This window comes from Panthera pardus, unplaced genomic scaffold (assembly GCF_024362965.1).
Source record: "Panthera pardus isolate Hobbes unplaced genomic scaffold, ASM2436296v1 HiC_scaffold_11, whole genome shotgun sequence".
NCBI lineage: Eukaryota > Metazoa > Chordata > Mammalia > Carnivora > Felidae > Panthera > Panthera pardus.
Genome location: NW_026526666.1, coordinates 3,193,601 through 3,208,559, shown reverse-complemented (window position 1 = coordinate 3,208,559; position 14,959 = coordinate 3,193,601). Strand labels below are relative to the sequence as shown.

Sequence of the window (14,959 nt, the reverse complement as noted above, 5' to 3'; positions counted from 1 at the left end):
GGACCTTAAATCAACTAGAGTAATCATCTATCAGATGCATCATTTCTCACCAGGAAATCAGCCGCACCTGTGTTTGAACATCCCTAGCAGTGGAAGAAACTTTTTCCTGAGTAGTTCATTCTATTCTCAAATTACCCCTGTTCTCTATTTTGTTAAATTGTAATCTTACATACACACAAACACACACACACAGTAGGCGATGGGCCAGCAGGTGGATTGGCCTCAGCATTCACAGCAGAATCTAGTTTGCCATCTCCAAGCTTCTAGCACATCTGAAACTGTGTGTAAGACACAGCACAATGCCTGGCATATGGTAAACACTCAAGAAGTCATTGCCTTCGTCTTCTCCATGGTTTCTTTAAAGTAGCAATTCTAAGTTTTCTCTCTCAGTACCATGGGTAGATGATTCATCTCAATGTAATTTGTCCCAGTAGCTTCAGTTCATTTAAAGCAGGTAGGTGTCGTTACAATCTTTTTAGTTTCCTCTTACCAGTGTCCGTTCTAATTCATTAAGATTAATGAATTAGTGGGGCGCCTGGGTGGCTCAGTCGGTTGGGCGGCCAACTTCAGCTCAGGTCACGATCTCGTCCGTGAGTTCGAGCCCCGCGTCGGGCTCTGGGCTGATGGCTCAGAGCCTGGAGCCTGCTTCCGATTCTGTGTCTCCCTCTCTCTGTGCCCCTCCCCCGTTCATGCTCTGTCTCTCTCTGTCTCAAAAATAAATAAAACGTTAAAAAAAAATTTTTTTTTAAAAGATTAATGAATTAGTCTAATTCAACAGTCAATTGCCAATTCATTGCTAGCCATTATACTGGATATAATATACAAAGATAAATATGACACCGTCCCTGCCTTCAAGCTACTCACCATCCTTTACTGAGCACGTGTCAGTGCCCAGGACTGGGCCAGGCTCTAGGGATACAAAGATGAATATGCCAGTATAGCCTAGAGGGAGGAGACAAATAACAAGGAAATAATGAGGGCTCTAGTAGAAAAGTATTTTGCACAAAGAGATAAGGAAAGGAACCACAGAGAAAGTCACAATCTCTTTTGAATGATGAGGGTTTGCCAGGTGGAAGGGGAAAGGGGTCCCAGAGGGAAGCAGAGCTTGGTTCCAGGAAGAACTGCAAATAGGATGTGACTAGAAAATAGGGCATAAATCCTGCCAGAACTGAGGCTGGAGAGACCGGCAGGAGCAAGGGGTGGTGGGTCCTCGCTATACCGTGCTTAGTAGCTTACCTTCTGAGCCATAGGAAGCAAGATGATTAGCTTTGTGTTTGAGAAAGATCACTCTGGAAGCAGCCTAGAGAATGAAGTAGGGGAAGGACTATTTTGGAGACTTGGGATAGAATCTCAGGCAGAACATAAGGAAGGCTTGGACTGGAACAATGGAGGCTGGAGAGAGAGACATGGATTTGAGAAAGTTTAAGGAGGTAGAATCCGCTGCATTGGGTTGGCATTTGAGTGAGAAGAAAAAGGGAGGTGTCAAAAATGTTTCCTGAGTGTCTGGCGAGGAGTCTTACGCAATTAATTCGTGGTGGCACCTACTATGGGAGGTAGGTGCGCGCAGAGCGACTGCGGGCGGCTGATGGTTCAGCCCTTGGCCGGCGGGATTGGACACGTGAGTTGAGAAATCAGTCTGGGATCACTCTTCTAAACAGAGAAGAGGGGAAGAAAAGGGAAGCTGAGATTGAGGTTTTCTTCTTTCTCTCTTAGTAACTAACATTGCACCCGTGGCTCATCCCCCAGGGTTCTACCTAACGTCCCGGGGCATTTGGCGGAAGCTCTCTAGGTCCCGACCCTGCGAACGCTGGACCAGCAGAGGGCGCCAGGTGGGCCGCGGCCCCAGCCCCAGGGCGGCGTTATGGCCGCCGCGCGGGTGCTGCTGCTCCTGTCCGGGCGCGCGGAGTCGCCGAGCTTCGCCCAGAGTGTGTGTGGCCTCCTGGGCGCCGGGCCAGGGCTCGGGCCGTGGCCCACGCACTGCGGCTTGAAGCGAGGACGACTCGTCCTCTCGGACGGGCCATTCCCAGGCTCCTCGGCCAGGCTTCCGCTCCAGGTCGGGGGAAGGGGGACCCGGGGGAGGAGGGGACCCCAGGAGGGGGGGAGCGGAGCAGGAGTGAAGAATCGAAGGAGGAGACCGGGGTCGGGCGGGAGCTGGCGTGAGAGGCCTGGGGTGCAAGTGTCGTCCCGACTCAACCTCCTGCCCCATCGCGCGCTGTCGCCCGACTTTTGCCCCAGTTCTGAAGCCTTAACCCGAACGGCTCCCTCCCGCCAGCGACCCCCTTTCTGCCCTTTTGCGGCCCTGGACCAGCAGCTCAGGACTCCGGGGGCCGAGCTGCCCAGCAACCGAGGTGTGGATCTGGGTGTGGCCGTCCTTCTGCAGTCCAGCGACCAGTCTGTCTTGTTAACGCGCAGGACACGCACCCTCAGCGTTTCTCCCAACCTCTGGGTACCCCCAGGTGAGTGCCCCGAGGACGAGATCCCAAGTCCAGGGAAGAAAGTGGCCCTTCACCCAACAGTGTTATTCCCAGTTTCCAAAGGACAGAGAAACAGCCCCAGAAATGTGGTCGGTCCCCTTTTCACGAAGGATGACAACTGCATCAGCGCCCATGGGAAGGAGTAGTGTAAATAGTGGGGGGGTGGGGGGGGGTGGGGGGGGTGTCCCCAGCCAGGAATACCACCACTTACCTATCGGTCCCACTGTTGTCGCAGGTGGGCACGTGGGACTTGATGAAGAGGTAACCGGACTGCTGGCCCAACCTTCACCCTGCCCTGAAACCCGAGACTGGGGCTGCCTTGGGTGTGGGCCGAGGGGCTTGGAGGAGTCTGGCACCTGCCACTGTGACCTGCCCTTTGTTGCTCCCAGCTGTTGGACGGAGGGCTGCGAGAGCTTCAGGAGGAGACTGGACTACAGCTGCCCCACGGCCAGTTCTCTTGGGTCCCTCTGGGGTTATGGGAGGTGAGACAGGAAGGTGGCAAAGGTCGCTTCCTATTTAACTAAGAGTCCTTAACAATTTCTTCTTAGTCCTACCTGCCTGGCCCAGGGGAAACATTGGGGACCGGGGGGAGGGAATTTGGAGTCCCCAGATCCAGTCTCCACCTGGGTCCCTCCTGCACCATCTCGACCCTGCGCTTCCTCAGCTGTATTTACAGTCTCGGAAAGAGACAGGAAGTTCTCACTTTTGCTGTATTCTTCTCTTAGTCTGCCTACCCTCCTAGGCTGAGCTGGGGTCTCCCCAGATACCATCACATCATTCTCTATCTACTCGTGGTCTCCTGGGAGTCACAGCAGCAGCTGCAGGTAGGGCTGGTGGTGCAGGAAGGAAATGGGGGCTCAGGAGACAATGCAGACTGGTTCTGTGACTAAGATGGGGGGGGGGGGGGGTCAGAGATAACCAAGAAATCCAACAGCCCCTGTCCCTGCCCCAAGTCTGTCTCCTTTCCACCTGTGGGTAGGCTGCAACCAAGAACAGGCCTCCCAAGAGAGAGGCCATGGCTAAGGGACCTACATGTCTGGCCCCAGGCCCGGATCCAACCAAACCCGAGTGAGGTGAGCGCCTTTATGTGGCTGGGACCAGAGATAGCAGCTGCCGTGGCTGCTGCAGAGGATGGGACAGAGACACCCACACATCTTCCCCGGGACCTACCACCCTCTGTCCTGTAAGTAAGAGCTTCTGCCTCACTCCCCAAATACCAACATGTACGCGTTGAGAAGTTCCACTTCTCTCCCCTCCTCAGAAGGGAATGTTGCATGGTGAGGGAGATTGAGGGAGTGGGTTGGTCAACTGATCATGAAGAGAGCACACAAGATCAAAGACACTGTCCATCCGCGTCCAAGGGTTCCTGCTCTGACTGGTTAGCATGGACTCCCACTCTCCCGAGGGTTCAGGTCTTTTACCCCCCCCTTGAATCTGTTCCTTCCTGTAAAATGAGGTCAACACCCACCCACCCACCCCTCTCCTGCCGTGGCGGGAGGATTCGGTGAAGTGGGCTAAGCCACAAGGCACAGCCCAGACAGGAGCTGTCACCATGCAGTACAGTGGAACTAGGGGAGGACAAAAGAGCTCGACCCCTGGCCTTGCCCACATCCACGCTGCTGCAGACGACCCCGACCACAGCAGAAGGCAACGAGAGGGTCAGCGCTGGGACCAAGTTTGCCCTCAGGCTCTGGCTGCAGCATCTGGGCAGGTAAGAGTAAAGCACTTGGCCCCGCAACGTTGGGCTGAATGCTCCACGGGGGACAGGAGGGAGGAGCTGCTCCTGGAAGTCCTCTGGGGACACCCCCACCACCCACCCCCACCAGGGCCTGCAAGCAAGAACGGAACCTGGGACCCCTTCCCCCACTTGCCCCAAACCAGGGATCTGAAGAGTGAGGTGTGGAACTCCCTCCCCAACCCCCCTCCGAGACATTCACAGAACATTCACAACCTTTATTGTGGATAAGAACTTTGCTACAACTTTGGGAATAAAAAGTAAAATTACAATGTAGGTCTTAAGCCCCAGAGGAGCCTGAAAAGGGAGAATGGGGAGAGCATGAAGTCCTCCCACCTCCCAGAAAAGGTGCAGAATGAGCCAGACCTAACCATGGGGCCATGGGCCTTTAGAAGCTCATGGCCCAAGCTGGTCAGCATAGGAAACACTGTGCACTTAAATATATAAATAGAGAGAGACCCAGGCAATAGGCCAGGCCCTGCTCCCAAACCCCTGGGGATCAGAGCTAAGGCCTTATCTCGTCCGCAGTCACACTGGGAAGTAGGAAGCAGGGGAAGTCATCTTTGGAGTATTTTGGTTTTTCTTGTTTATGTACAAAAAAATCTGCAACCCAAAATAGAGTTCTCTGTCCATGTGTCGGCCTGTCTTAGCTTCTCCACTTGTCTGTCTGGCCGAAGAGAATGGAATGGACATGAAGAGACCATGGATGTGGGGAAGGAACAGAACCATAGGTTTGGGGAAGAGAGGGCTCTAGAGGACAAGAGAAACGCCCCTGCCCTCCACCCCACCCCCAGGCTCTAGTGGATTCAGACCTTCCCCCAACTCACACCCCATCACACACGTGCCTCCCGCTGCCTAGGTTAACATACCCAAAGGAATGTGCCAACCATCTAAAGAACATTTCCAAAAATAGAACCCAAATGTCCTTAAAAAGAGGTTAAATATTAACCCTTTGGGTGCTGGCCTTGTCAGGCAGAGATAAGGCCAAAAACAGGCATCCATGAAGGTCTTTCTGGCCTTTGGCCAAAGCCCCCTGAGGGGTTGGAGTGGCCAGGGGTCTGGACCCCACAGCACACTTGCTCAGTGAAGTTTCCATAATCCAAGGGACTCAGTCCAGGGAAATGATGTCTGACCGGCATCCAGTCAAAGAGGGACCCGAGGACAGGGGTCCCGCATGCCCCTCCCTCAAGGCCCCCGCAGGGGCCACAATGCTACTGACGCGGCCAGGAGGGGGTGCTGGAGTGGTGCTGCGGTGAGAGCTCCCCAGTGTGGGGGCGAGTGGGCCCAGGAAGTGGGAAGGGGTCCCTCGGTACTGGAAGAAGTGGCCAAGGGCATCCTGTTCGTCTAGCGAGGTGATGACGGAGGGACCATAGTGCTGGGAGGAATCAAGGGCACAGTTTAAGATTTTCTCCTGACTTCACCCGGCCTCCCAGTCACTCATCTCAGAAATAGCCGGGGATAATTCAAATCCTCCGGATCCCAAGGTACCCTCTGAGAAGCAGGAGAGACTCTCTTTCTTTCCCCTGCTTCCCCATACCCTACCCGATTCCCTGCCCTGAGACAGCCCCTCCATCTTGCTAGGTTCTTGGCCTTGTGGGCGTCTGAAATGTGTGGAATGTCCGGCCGGGGCAGGCATGGCGCTCAACTGCACATGGGTGTTGGGGGGGAGGTTGTGTGTGTGAATAGTCAGGGGCAGGATTCTAAAAACTCCGGAGACAGGACAGTAACAAGGGATCAAAGAAGACATGGGTGAGAATCTGAAGAAGCACCAGTGGGGCCTGGGAGGGACATAAAGTGCCCACACCCTCCTTAGGCCCCCCAGCTCCCACCTTCCCTCACAGAGAGGCAGATTTAGTTCTCAGGGGAAAGTGAGGGGGAGGGGACCCATCAGTGCCTAGATAGGAAGCTTCAGAGATCTGAGATCTTCATGGGACATGGGACCACTTACCTGACTCTCAGTCTGAAGGAAAGAAAATAAATCTAAACCTGGTAGGAAAAGAAAAATCAAAATCAGCCTCCTGTCTGACCCCTTCACGGCCCCCCCAAAAAAAATCCTTTGGATTGTAGCCCTTTACAAGACAGCCAGAAGGCTTTGAAAAGGAGCAGGGGTTCTGATCTGCTTTCAGGGCACATGGGGCAGGGCAGAGCCCACCCTGTGGTCAGTGTCCTACCTTGGATATCCGCCCCCAGTGGGAAGGCAGGTGGGTACTCATGTAGTGGGAGACTGGACAGGAAGTCCCCGCCCAGTGTGCCCACGGCAGGGCTCCGTAGCACCGAAGATGGCTGGTGACCAGATGTCAGGACTCTGTGAGGAGAGAGGAGGAGCTGGGCAGCCAGCGAACGACAGACGCCCTCACCCAGCTCAGCTTCCTGAGTCCCCTCTCTGCCCCGGGGTTTGTCCAGTGATCAGAAAGCATTTCTGACTTCTTTCTCTGCCCCTTCTGCTGCGGACTCAGCCTATTTCCTCATACCCTTTGCTTCCAGGTAGAGCCGGAATGGCAGCCGAGGTGACAGGACAGTGCTTTTTGGTCGGGGGCAGGTCCTCCTCATCTGATGAGCTCTCTATTGTCAAGTCGATAACTTCAACCTTCTTCTTACTCTCTGATGGATTGCCCTCTTGCACTGGGCTGTACTGGAGGCCTGTGGGTGGTAAGAGGACTGTGTCTCAGAGAAGAGGCCATCCAAGACTCAGTTCGGCTGGGGGACAGGGGGTCACTCACCATCCAGCCCATACCCTGGCGGGGGGCAAACCTCAGATGCCTCCTTCTTGGGTTTCATTGGGCACCAGGATCCATCTTCCATGAACTGTATCTCATCACAATCCGAACAGGAATTAAGTATCTCCATGAATAAGCTGGGGGGAAGGGGAGATACGGGAATTCAGGAGGCTGGGAGATCGCTGGGAACAGTAGCCAGAGAGTTCTGGGACTCACCTTCCTGAACCTCAGTTTCCTCATCTGTGAAACAGGGATATTATTCACCCCTACTCACCTCTCTTGAGTTGTCAGAATCAAGTAAAGTATGTAAAAGAGCTTTGCAAACTTCAAATGCCACGTTTTCAAAAAAAAAAAAAAATACATTCTAAGCATGTGTTTCACATAGTACTTGTGACAAGACAAAGGAGCAGAGATATAGAACTTCGTAAGTCTTCTCGATGAGGGCCATAATTTAGGCTCTGAAAGGGGGTTAGGACTAGCTAGATCTGCCCATCCAAATCTTCAAAAGAACGTTTTGCCACGCTCAGTGAGAGGTCAGGTAGTTGTTATAGGTGTTATATTGTAACAGTTCAATACATTGACGCCGCCACTTACTAACAATTATAATTTTGAGCAAGATAATCTCTCTAGGCCCCAGCTTCTTCACCTGTAATGACAATATCCATCTCACAGGGTTAATTATGAGGATTCAATGAGATGAGATATGCAATGTGCTCAGCATGATACCTCATGCAATAAATCTTCAGTGGTGGAAATATACACAGTTGACCCTGAACAAAACGGGAGTTAAAAGCACTCACACGCAATCAAAAATCCATGGACATGACCTCACACACAATCAAAATTCCATGGACAACTTTTGACTCTCCAAAACCTTAACTACCAATAGCCTACGGCTGACCAGAAGCCTTACCAATAGCATCAAGGGTGAATTAACACATTATTTGGCATATTATGTGTATTACATACTGTATTCTTACAATACAGTAATCTAGACAAAAGAAAATATTAAAATCATCAAAAAGAAAAATACCATTTATATTTACTGGACTGTTTTAAAAAACCCCATGTATAAGTGGACCTGTGTCGTTCAAGGGTCAACTGTATATTATAAAGAGGCTAAATTATATGTATACACATAAAGGGGTGGATAGGTTAAGAGCTGGGCTTCGTGGAGGGGAAGGAAGCCATCTTGATCTGTCGATGGGAGGGTTCCCAGTGGATGTCGAAGGTAAAAGGAAGCAGAATGCAGAGCGGCCCTACCCATCAATGATAAGAGATTCATAAGGAGCCTTCTTGTCGCACACAGGACATGTCCACGTTGGCTTCTTCTCATTCATCTGTAGATAAAGGGCAGCATCGAAGCTCTGCAGGTGGGCGCAGGTGAGGGCACGACAAGGGACTGTCAGGCGCATCTTCCCTAGCTGGGAGGAGACAAGCGCTCTGGTCACAGTCCCTACATCCCGGGAACCCTCACTCTAGTAGCCCTAGGAGCCCTCATATGGGTCCAGAGTTTAGCCCCACCCTCCTCCCTTCTCATCTCCCTTGTACCCACCGGGCACATGAGTGACACCCGGAGACTTGTAGTGGCCACCTCACTGTCCGGGTCAGCGGTCAATTTCTCCTTGACTGAAACAAGAATGAGGCCAGAGCCATGGGGTCAGCAAAGCTGGAGATGAAGCCTGGGAGGTGGTGAGGCCAGAAGCAGATGGTTCTGGCTGAGAGGCAGCTGGGCAGAGTGCCTCTGGGGACCCATGGGATGTCACATGGGGGTGGTCTTTGGAGGCCAGTGGAAGATCACATGAAGACTGAGTGTCAGGGAGAGATTTCCCCAACCCCGAAGATGCTTAAATATAGCTGGGTGACACTTTGGCAGAGATGACTTAGAGGGAACTGAAACATCAAAAGAGAGTTAGATTAGATGATCCTTAAGACTCTCCCCACTCTCAAGCAGCCATATTCCAGCAAGGCTGGAGGCAGGGTCTGTGAGGTGCAAAGCAGATGTATAACCGAGAGTGAGAGGGTGTCACTCAGTGCCTGGGAGTGGTCTGACTTCTCAACCATGAAGATCGGTAAGGGGATGAGGGGAGGGTTAGGGTTCATGTGAGAGGTGATGTATATTGTCACAGGTCAGGTATGGGTTTGGCGATAAAGGCTGGAGGACCAGGAAAACTTGGATCCAAATCAGAGTGTTAAAGAGGGGCAGGACATTACTCACTCAGTGCCCGAGAGTGGTCTGGGTTCCGGATACCCTTTGCTCTGAGTTTTTGTAGGAGGGTCCCTGCAGTCAACTGCCTCACCAGGTACACAGACAAGGAGTAGTTCTACTTGGAGGCAGGGGGAGGTAATTAGCCTTTGCTCTGCACATCATCACCACCACACCACCACCATCATCACCATCATCATCACCACCACCACCACTCCAACCCTTTGTCCCGTGAGGACCAGAGACAGCGGGTTAAGACAGAACGACCCATAAAGAGGAAGATGTTTCCCTAAACCCAAGACACTGGATGATTCCCCCTCACACCCTGCAGGCTTCTCCAGGCTCCCTGCCTCAGCTTTGCTCACCCGTCCAAACTCAGATGACCAGTTGACCACGATGGTGTTGGGAACAGTGGCCGAGAGTCGAGCCAGGGGTGTGATGTTGATGGGGCGGCTGGGCCTCTTGGGCTCAGCCCCATTCTTGGTAGGGGGAAGATAACCCTGGAGAAAGGAGGGACTGGTCAAGACATCTTATCTCTCAGGTTACTCACGTCTTGGAAGGAAGGCCAGCTCACTCGGTGACCAAGGAGATGGGGGCCCATTCAGTGACTCCCAAACCCAGAGCACTATCTAGGGCTGTGTGTGGGGTTTATTCCTGGGGAGGAAGGAGAGCTTATTCATTGGCCAGGGAAATAGGAACCCACTCATTCAGTTCCTGAGCAGAAAGAATAGGGACGCCCCACTTCTTCCAACTCTCAGCTCTGAGATCATCACTCCAGAGAAGTCTTCCCTGTCCTTTGGGTTGAATGAATGTCCCCCCTCCAAGTTCTCCATCAGCCCTGTCTTAGTATCCTCTAGATTATATTGATCGATCAGTAAACTGAGTCCCTATGATGTACCAGGCACTGTGCTAGGCATGTCTTTTTCATAATAGGTTTGTAGTTACCATTCAAGAACTGAAACAGGGAAGAGAGAACTGCTAGAAGAAGGGGAGAACATTTACCGGCAGGGGGCACAGTTTCCCATTGACCTTGACAAAGAGGTTGGGGGGGAAGTAATCTTCCTGGGGGCAGCTGGTCTCACAGAGACAGAACCTGGTAAGAGATGAGAAAAGATGAAACAGCAGGGGAGGCGGTTTCTTGAGTTGCAGCTGGTGGAAAGGCAGGGGACCTCAGTCATTCAGTCATGGATATCTGTAGCCCTCAGCATCCGACAAAAGTCCCAGGGTTGGGGTGGACACAGCAGAGCAGGGCCATCCTCTAGCAGGATCTATCATACCCTTATTTCATTCCCACCCCCCAACAGGAGCCCAGCAGGGAGGGACGGAGAGGATCAACTCACCTTAGCTGCACCTGTATAGTATAGTCACATTTGGCTCCTGGCAGAACTTCTCTGTGACAAGAAGGAGAGGGAGACATGTCAGGATGTGGCCCCCGGAAGGCAGGGCTGAACAGAGACACAGAAAGTTAAATGTCCCAGGGACAGAGAAGAGACACACCAGAGAATGAGAGACAAAGCAGGTGCAGAAGGATGGACAGGCAGAATGGGACAGAAGAGAATGTCAGGGGGCAGAGTCCAGGGGTAACACCCAGGATGCTGGGAGAGATGTACCTGGAGGTGAGAATCTGCTGCACTTGTTGGGGTGTGAGGGCAAAGGTAAAGTGTGCCTCTTCAAACCGCTGGCTGGAAGTGGACGCTGGGGACACAAAGGGGCAGTTATTCCCCAGCCACGGAGGCTGCCCCCGTCCCAGGCTGCCAATCCCATGGAACTAAAGCCTAAAAAAGGCCCGGGCAAGAGGCATGGAGTCAGGAGGAAGGTGAAGGAAGATAGAGCCATACCGAGGGTGGTGGGCCGGATGAGCTCCCCATAGACTTCATAGAAGGGCAATGGTTTCATGGTGACGTCAGGGTGCACGGGCTGGGGCAGAGGTGGGTGAATGTCCACTTCACGCTTGGGGCCCAGCAGGGGGCCAGGGGCCAAGAGGGCCGGGGGAATGGGAGCTAGTGGACCAGGGGAGCCGACAGGAGGGGTGCCGGGGGGCAGAGAGAGCAGGGAGAGATCAGAGGGCCCCAGGGTCTTCCGGGGAAAGCGGCGGCGATAAAGTTCTTTGATCTTCATTTGGACACTGGGGGCACAGCTGGACTTGAGGAGGTGCAGGGCCTTGGCCAGGAGCTCGTGCTTCCGTCCACTCTTGTTCCGGCCAGCAAAGCCGAGCAGCACCTGAAGCTCAGACACCCGGAAGCTCATCACCATGTGCTGTGGACAACACAGACACTTGAGAATCCTGCCAAGGATGCTGGGGCTGAGCTCCCAAATAGGCAATGCCTCTTTCCGCCCCCCGCGTTCATCTGAGAGACACTCTGCAGCCAGTGGGTTACTGCCAGACAGCCACCCTGGCCAAAGGGACACCTCAGTCCCATTTCAGCAACCCTCAGGTCAACCTGACCCCCAGTCCCCCAGAGCTGCAGTAACCCTACCTCCCTATGCCTGTAAGTTGGCCAGGTGGCGCAGGGGGCAGACAGCAAGTCATCCACAGGCACACCTCTGAGTCCACTACGGCCTCCTATCTCCATCCCCGCCTTGAGCCTAGACACTCCTTTAAGCTGCTTATCTCCTCTCCTGCTCTTTCTCAGAATCTCAGACCCATCCTAGCTTCCTGGGAAGAGGCTAGGAGACAGGGAGAAGGAGGGGGAGGAGAGGATTCAGGCCAGACAGCCCCACAGGGAAGAAAGGGGGCAGGTGGCTGGAGGATTGTGCCCCATGGTACACCCCTCCCAACACCTCAATCCACCTCAGCTATCTTCCCCAAGCCTCTGAAGCTTCTGTGGCCAGGGTTTCCAGGTCAGGGTTCAATGCCTGTAACTCCCCCAAATCCTTTCTAAGCATCATTTACATAACCACTGCTCTCTCGGGCCTGTTTTTCAGGGAAGCAGATGACAAAATCTTGGGGCAAAGGGCTTCCTAGTAAATCACTGAGTCCAGGCTGCCTCCTTGTTTACCTGTTTACTCCATCCACCAGGAACTAATATCCTGTTTCTCTCCTACATAGAGAACGTTAAGTGATCCCCGCGCCCCCCCCCCCGCCCCCGCGCCCCTGCCTAGTGGTGGAAGAGGAGAGGGCAGAACTAAGCAGAGGCCCAGGGAGGATGAGGAGAAGCCGTGGGGCCCCCGAGCCAGGGTGCAGAATCCAAGTTCCCCTAAAGGCAGCTGGGCCCAGGGGACTAGACTTCAAGCCCGCCAAGGAGTATGGCTCCATTTCAAAAGGCAGAACAAAGCCAGGAGGCAGGGGGATGAACCCAATGGTTTTTTAAGGTTCTGTGACATGTCCTCGGATTTGGTTACCCTCAAAGACCGTGTGGCAGCAGGAGGGCACAAGAAGCTTTCTCCTTAAAGGACGCCCTCCCGTGAATCTCTGGAAGACCTTGGCATGGGCAGGCCTTGCTAGCCCTCCACAATTCTCCCGCTCACGGGGGGTTTTATGGTTTTGGACCCCTTTTGAGGAGTGTGATGAAAAACTTGTTCTTATACCCTTCTCCCACCCTTATTTCCTCGGTCCCGTTTTTATTTCTCCATTTCCATTAGCTTTGTCAAGGACCCCCCCACACACACACCCCGTTCCTATCGCATAGTTTCACACTCCTCTACGCCTCGGCCCGAAGCTTCGATTCACCCAGGCAGCACCTTCCCCTCAGCCTCCGGGATGCTTCGGCCCCACCCCTCGATCCAGCCGCCCGCACAGCCCCGCCCCCTAGGTCTCAGCCGCCTACTGGTACTGCCCAAGGCTCGGAACCCAGGAGCAGCCCCAAACCTCCATCCTCTCCGCCGCACCTCCCCGAGGAGCCTCCCGTGCATCTATCTGCCCCCCAGTCCCATCCCCACATCTGCCCCCTACTGTCGCATCTCCTGGCCTCGATCGGCTCGCCCCCTAAGCCTCTACAGCAGCTTTTACCCCTGGCCCTCCTCCCACCTCTGCCCCTACTGCCAAACCCGACTTCTACCCCCACGTCCCCGCCCCCTGAGCCTCGGCCCCCAACAGCTGCAATTCCCCTCGGCCCCACCCCTACATCTGCCCCGCGGCCCCGCCCCCGGAGCCCCGCCGCAGCCCGGTCCTCGCCCACAGCCACTTCTCTCCCACCCCCAGCAGCCAGTCCCCGCCACGTCTCCAGCCCCCTCCCGAGACCTCAGCACCCAGTCTCGGTCGCTTCCCTGACTCGGCGTTCCGCCGGGCTCAGTCCAGATGGGGATGGGGGAGGGGGCCGGTACCTTTAATTCGCCCAGCTCCGCCATCTTGAGACATCGCAGGCGCCGGAGCCGGAGCCCGAGCTCAGGCCCAGGGACCGGCGCGCAACTCTCCACCCCGGCGCTGGCCGCAAATGCCGCCTGCTCCGCCCCGTCCGGCCCCCTTACACCTCCCCTTCCCGGCCCCGCCCGCCCGGCTCCGGACAGGCCCCAGCCTCAGCCCCTCCCTCCGCGGCTGGACCCAGCCCCTGCACGTCTTTGGCCCCAGTGCAAGACCGGAGGGAGCGGAGCCTGAAAGATCGCGGGGTTCCCGGGGGTACCGAAGAGGAGGCGGACCCGAAGTGCCTGGGGGAGGGGGCTCTGCCACGCCAGAGTTGGGAGGGGTGAGCTTTTAGAGAGCCAACACTACTTGAAATATGGAGGGAAAGTATCGAGAACTGCTAAATCTAAGAGAAATGGGGGAGGGGTGAAGAAGTTGGAGCGAATACCCTCATCTCTCTACAAGTTTAACCAGCTAAAGTCAAGAGTTCTACCAACTCGGGAAATGGGCGAGATCTGATCCATTCCGGAGAAGCTATGACTAGTTGTGACTAGTTCAGTTCCAGACGGCTATTCTCAGTACTTCGCCCCTACCCCCACCCCTCCACCAGCCAACTGCAGTGTTGCTCGTGGTTCTGCCGTAGGACTCCGGCTCGGCAGCAAAAAAAGTTTGGTTCGATGAGCGGGACTTACCAGCACAGTTGCAGGGAGCGGGGAGGGGGCTCGGGAAGCTCGGAGGGTGGGCTGGGGAGGTAGGGGGAGGGGGCCCCGCGCCGCTCCCGCGGTCTACAAGGCTGGAGGTCGGTCCGGCAGCTGGACGCTGCAGCCGCAGCTCCGCCCGGCCGGGAGCTCCGCCCGGCCCAGCGCTGGGGCTCAGGCCGCCCCCTCCGGAGCGAGCCCGCCAGGGCTGCCGAGACTGAGGGAGGGGGCGGAGTCTGAGGCGGGAGAGGGAGGGACTCCCAGCGGGCGCTGAGAGATTAACTCCTCGAGTGAGTGGATCCGAAGGTAGGACTTTCTTGAATCTCATCCTTCTCACTGTTGCTCTGACCCCTTGCCCCGGTGTACCGGGGTGGAGTCATGCTGCAAATAAGACCGGGGCGGAGGGGGACCGGGATCTGCCTGCTTAAAGAGGTTCGTACTTGGAACGAGACTCTTCTCCCTGGGGGAAGCCTGAGCTACTAGAACCCAAAGTGTACCTGAGCCCTAACTCTCCCTGTAGCCCCTCACCCCCTACCCGAATACGCAGACTGTCACCAGAGACCCCACGCCCTTGGTGTAGCTGAAGGTAAGCAGCGGGGAGGATTTCTTACCCAAAAAAGTCATCTCTCTTCCCCTCTCTAAACTACTTACTCTTCTTCAAAGCCTCTGACCTTTCAGAGACTTCCATGCTCAACCAAGCTAATCACTCATGCAGGTACCAAGAAAGCACCAATTTTAGGGCCATTTACCCAAATTAGATACTGGGGGAACTCATAGCATATTATAGTGAGTTGGCTGGGACCTAAGCGACAATGTCATTTGTTCAACAAACATTTGAATGCTGTTCAGA

At 54.7% G+C, this 14,959-nt stretch overlaps 2 protein-coding genes across 7 annotated transcripts; one reads left to right on the top strand and one right to left on the bottom strand.

Moving 5' to 3' along the window:
- The first annotated feature begins 1,112 nt into the window (after positions 1-1,112).
- NUDT17 (nudix hydrolase 17) lies at positions 1,113-7,242 on the top strand. Of its 3 annotated transcripts, none has more exons than XM_053890385.1 (8): positions 1,113-2,053; positions 2,273-2,456; positions 2,710-2,735; positions 2,864-2,956; positions 3,200-3,298; positions 3,521-3,657; positions 4,038-4,185; positions 6,694-7,242. In XM_053890385.1, the coding sequence occupies exons 1-8, from the start codon at positions 1,862-1,864 to the stop codon at positions 6,718-6,720; spliced, it is 906 nt and encodes a 301-aa protein (XP_053746360.1). In that variant the 5' UTR covers positions 1,113-1,861; the 3' UTR covers positions 6,721-7,242. The 3 variants fall into 3 exon arrangements, with proteins under 3 accessions (XP_053746360.1, XP_019292104.1, XP_053746361.1); XM_053890386.1 differs by having other exon boundaries at positions 1,185-2,053; positions 4,033-4,185; XM_019436559.2 differs by lacking the exon at positions 6,694-7,242 and having other exon boundaries at positions 1,174-2,053; positions 4,033-4,189.
- On the bottom strand, positions 4,413-14,299 carry PIAS3 (protein inhibitor of activated STAT 3). Of its 4 annotated transcripts, none has more exons than XM_019436554.2 (14): positions 14,104-14,299; positions 10,971-11,388; positions 10,743-10,827; positions 10,473-10,523; positions 10,135-10,225; positions 9,498-9,632; positions 9,145-9,250; positions 8,482-8,555; positions 8,190-8,350; positions 6,930-7,063; positions 6,681-6,849; positions 6,381-6,514; positions 6,158-6,195; positions 4,413-5,584 (listed from the first exon to the last, which is right to left on the bottom strand). In XM_019436554.2, exons 2-14 carry the CDS (start codon positions 11,383-11,385, stop codon positions 5,318-5,320), a joined length of 1,860 nt encoding a protein of 619 aa, XP_019292099.1. In that variant the 5' UTR covers positions 11,386-11,388; positions 14,104-14,299; the 3' UTR covers positions 4,413-5,317. The 4 variants fall into 4 exon arrangements, 3 of the variants coding, with proteins under 3 accessions (XP_019292099.1, XP_019292098.1, XP_019292097.2); XM_019436553.2 differs by lacking the exon at positions 14,104-14,299 and adding an exon at positions 13,396-13,523; XM_019436552.2 differs by lacking the exon at positions 14,104-14,299 and adding an exon at positions 11,610-11,825.
- Between the last annotated feature and the right edge of the window lie 660 nt (positions 14,300-14,959).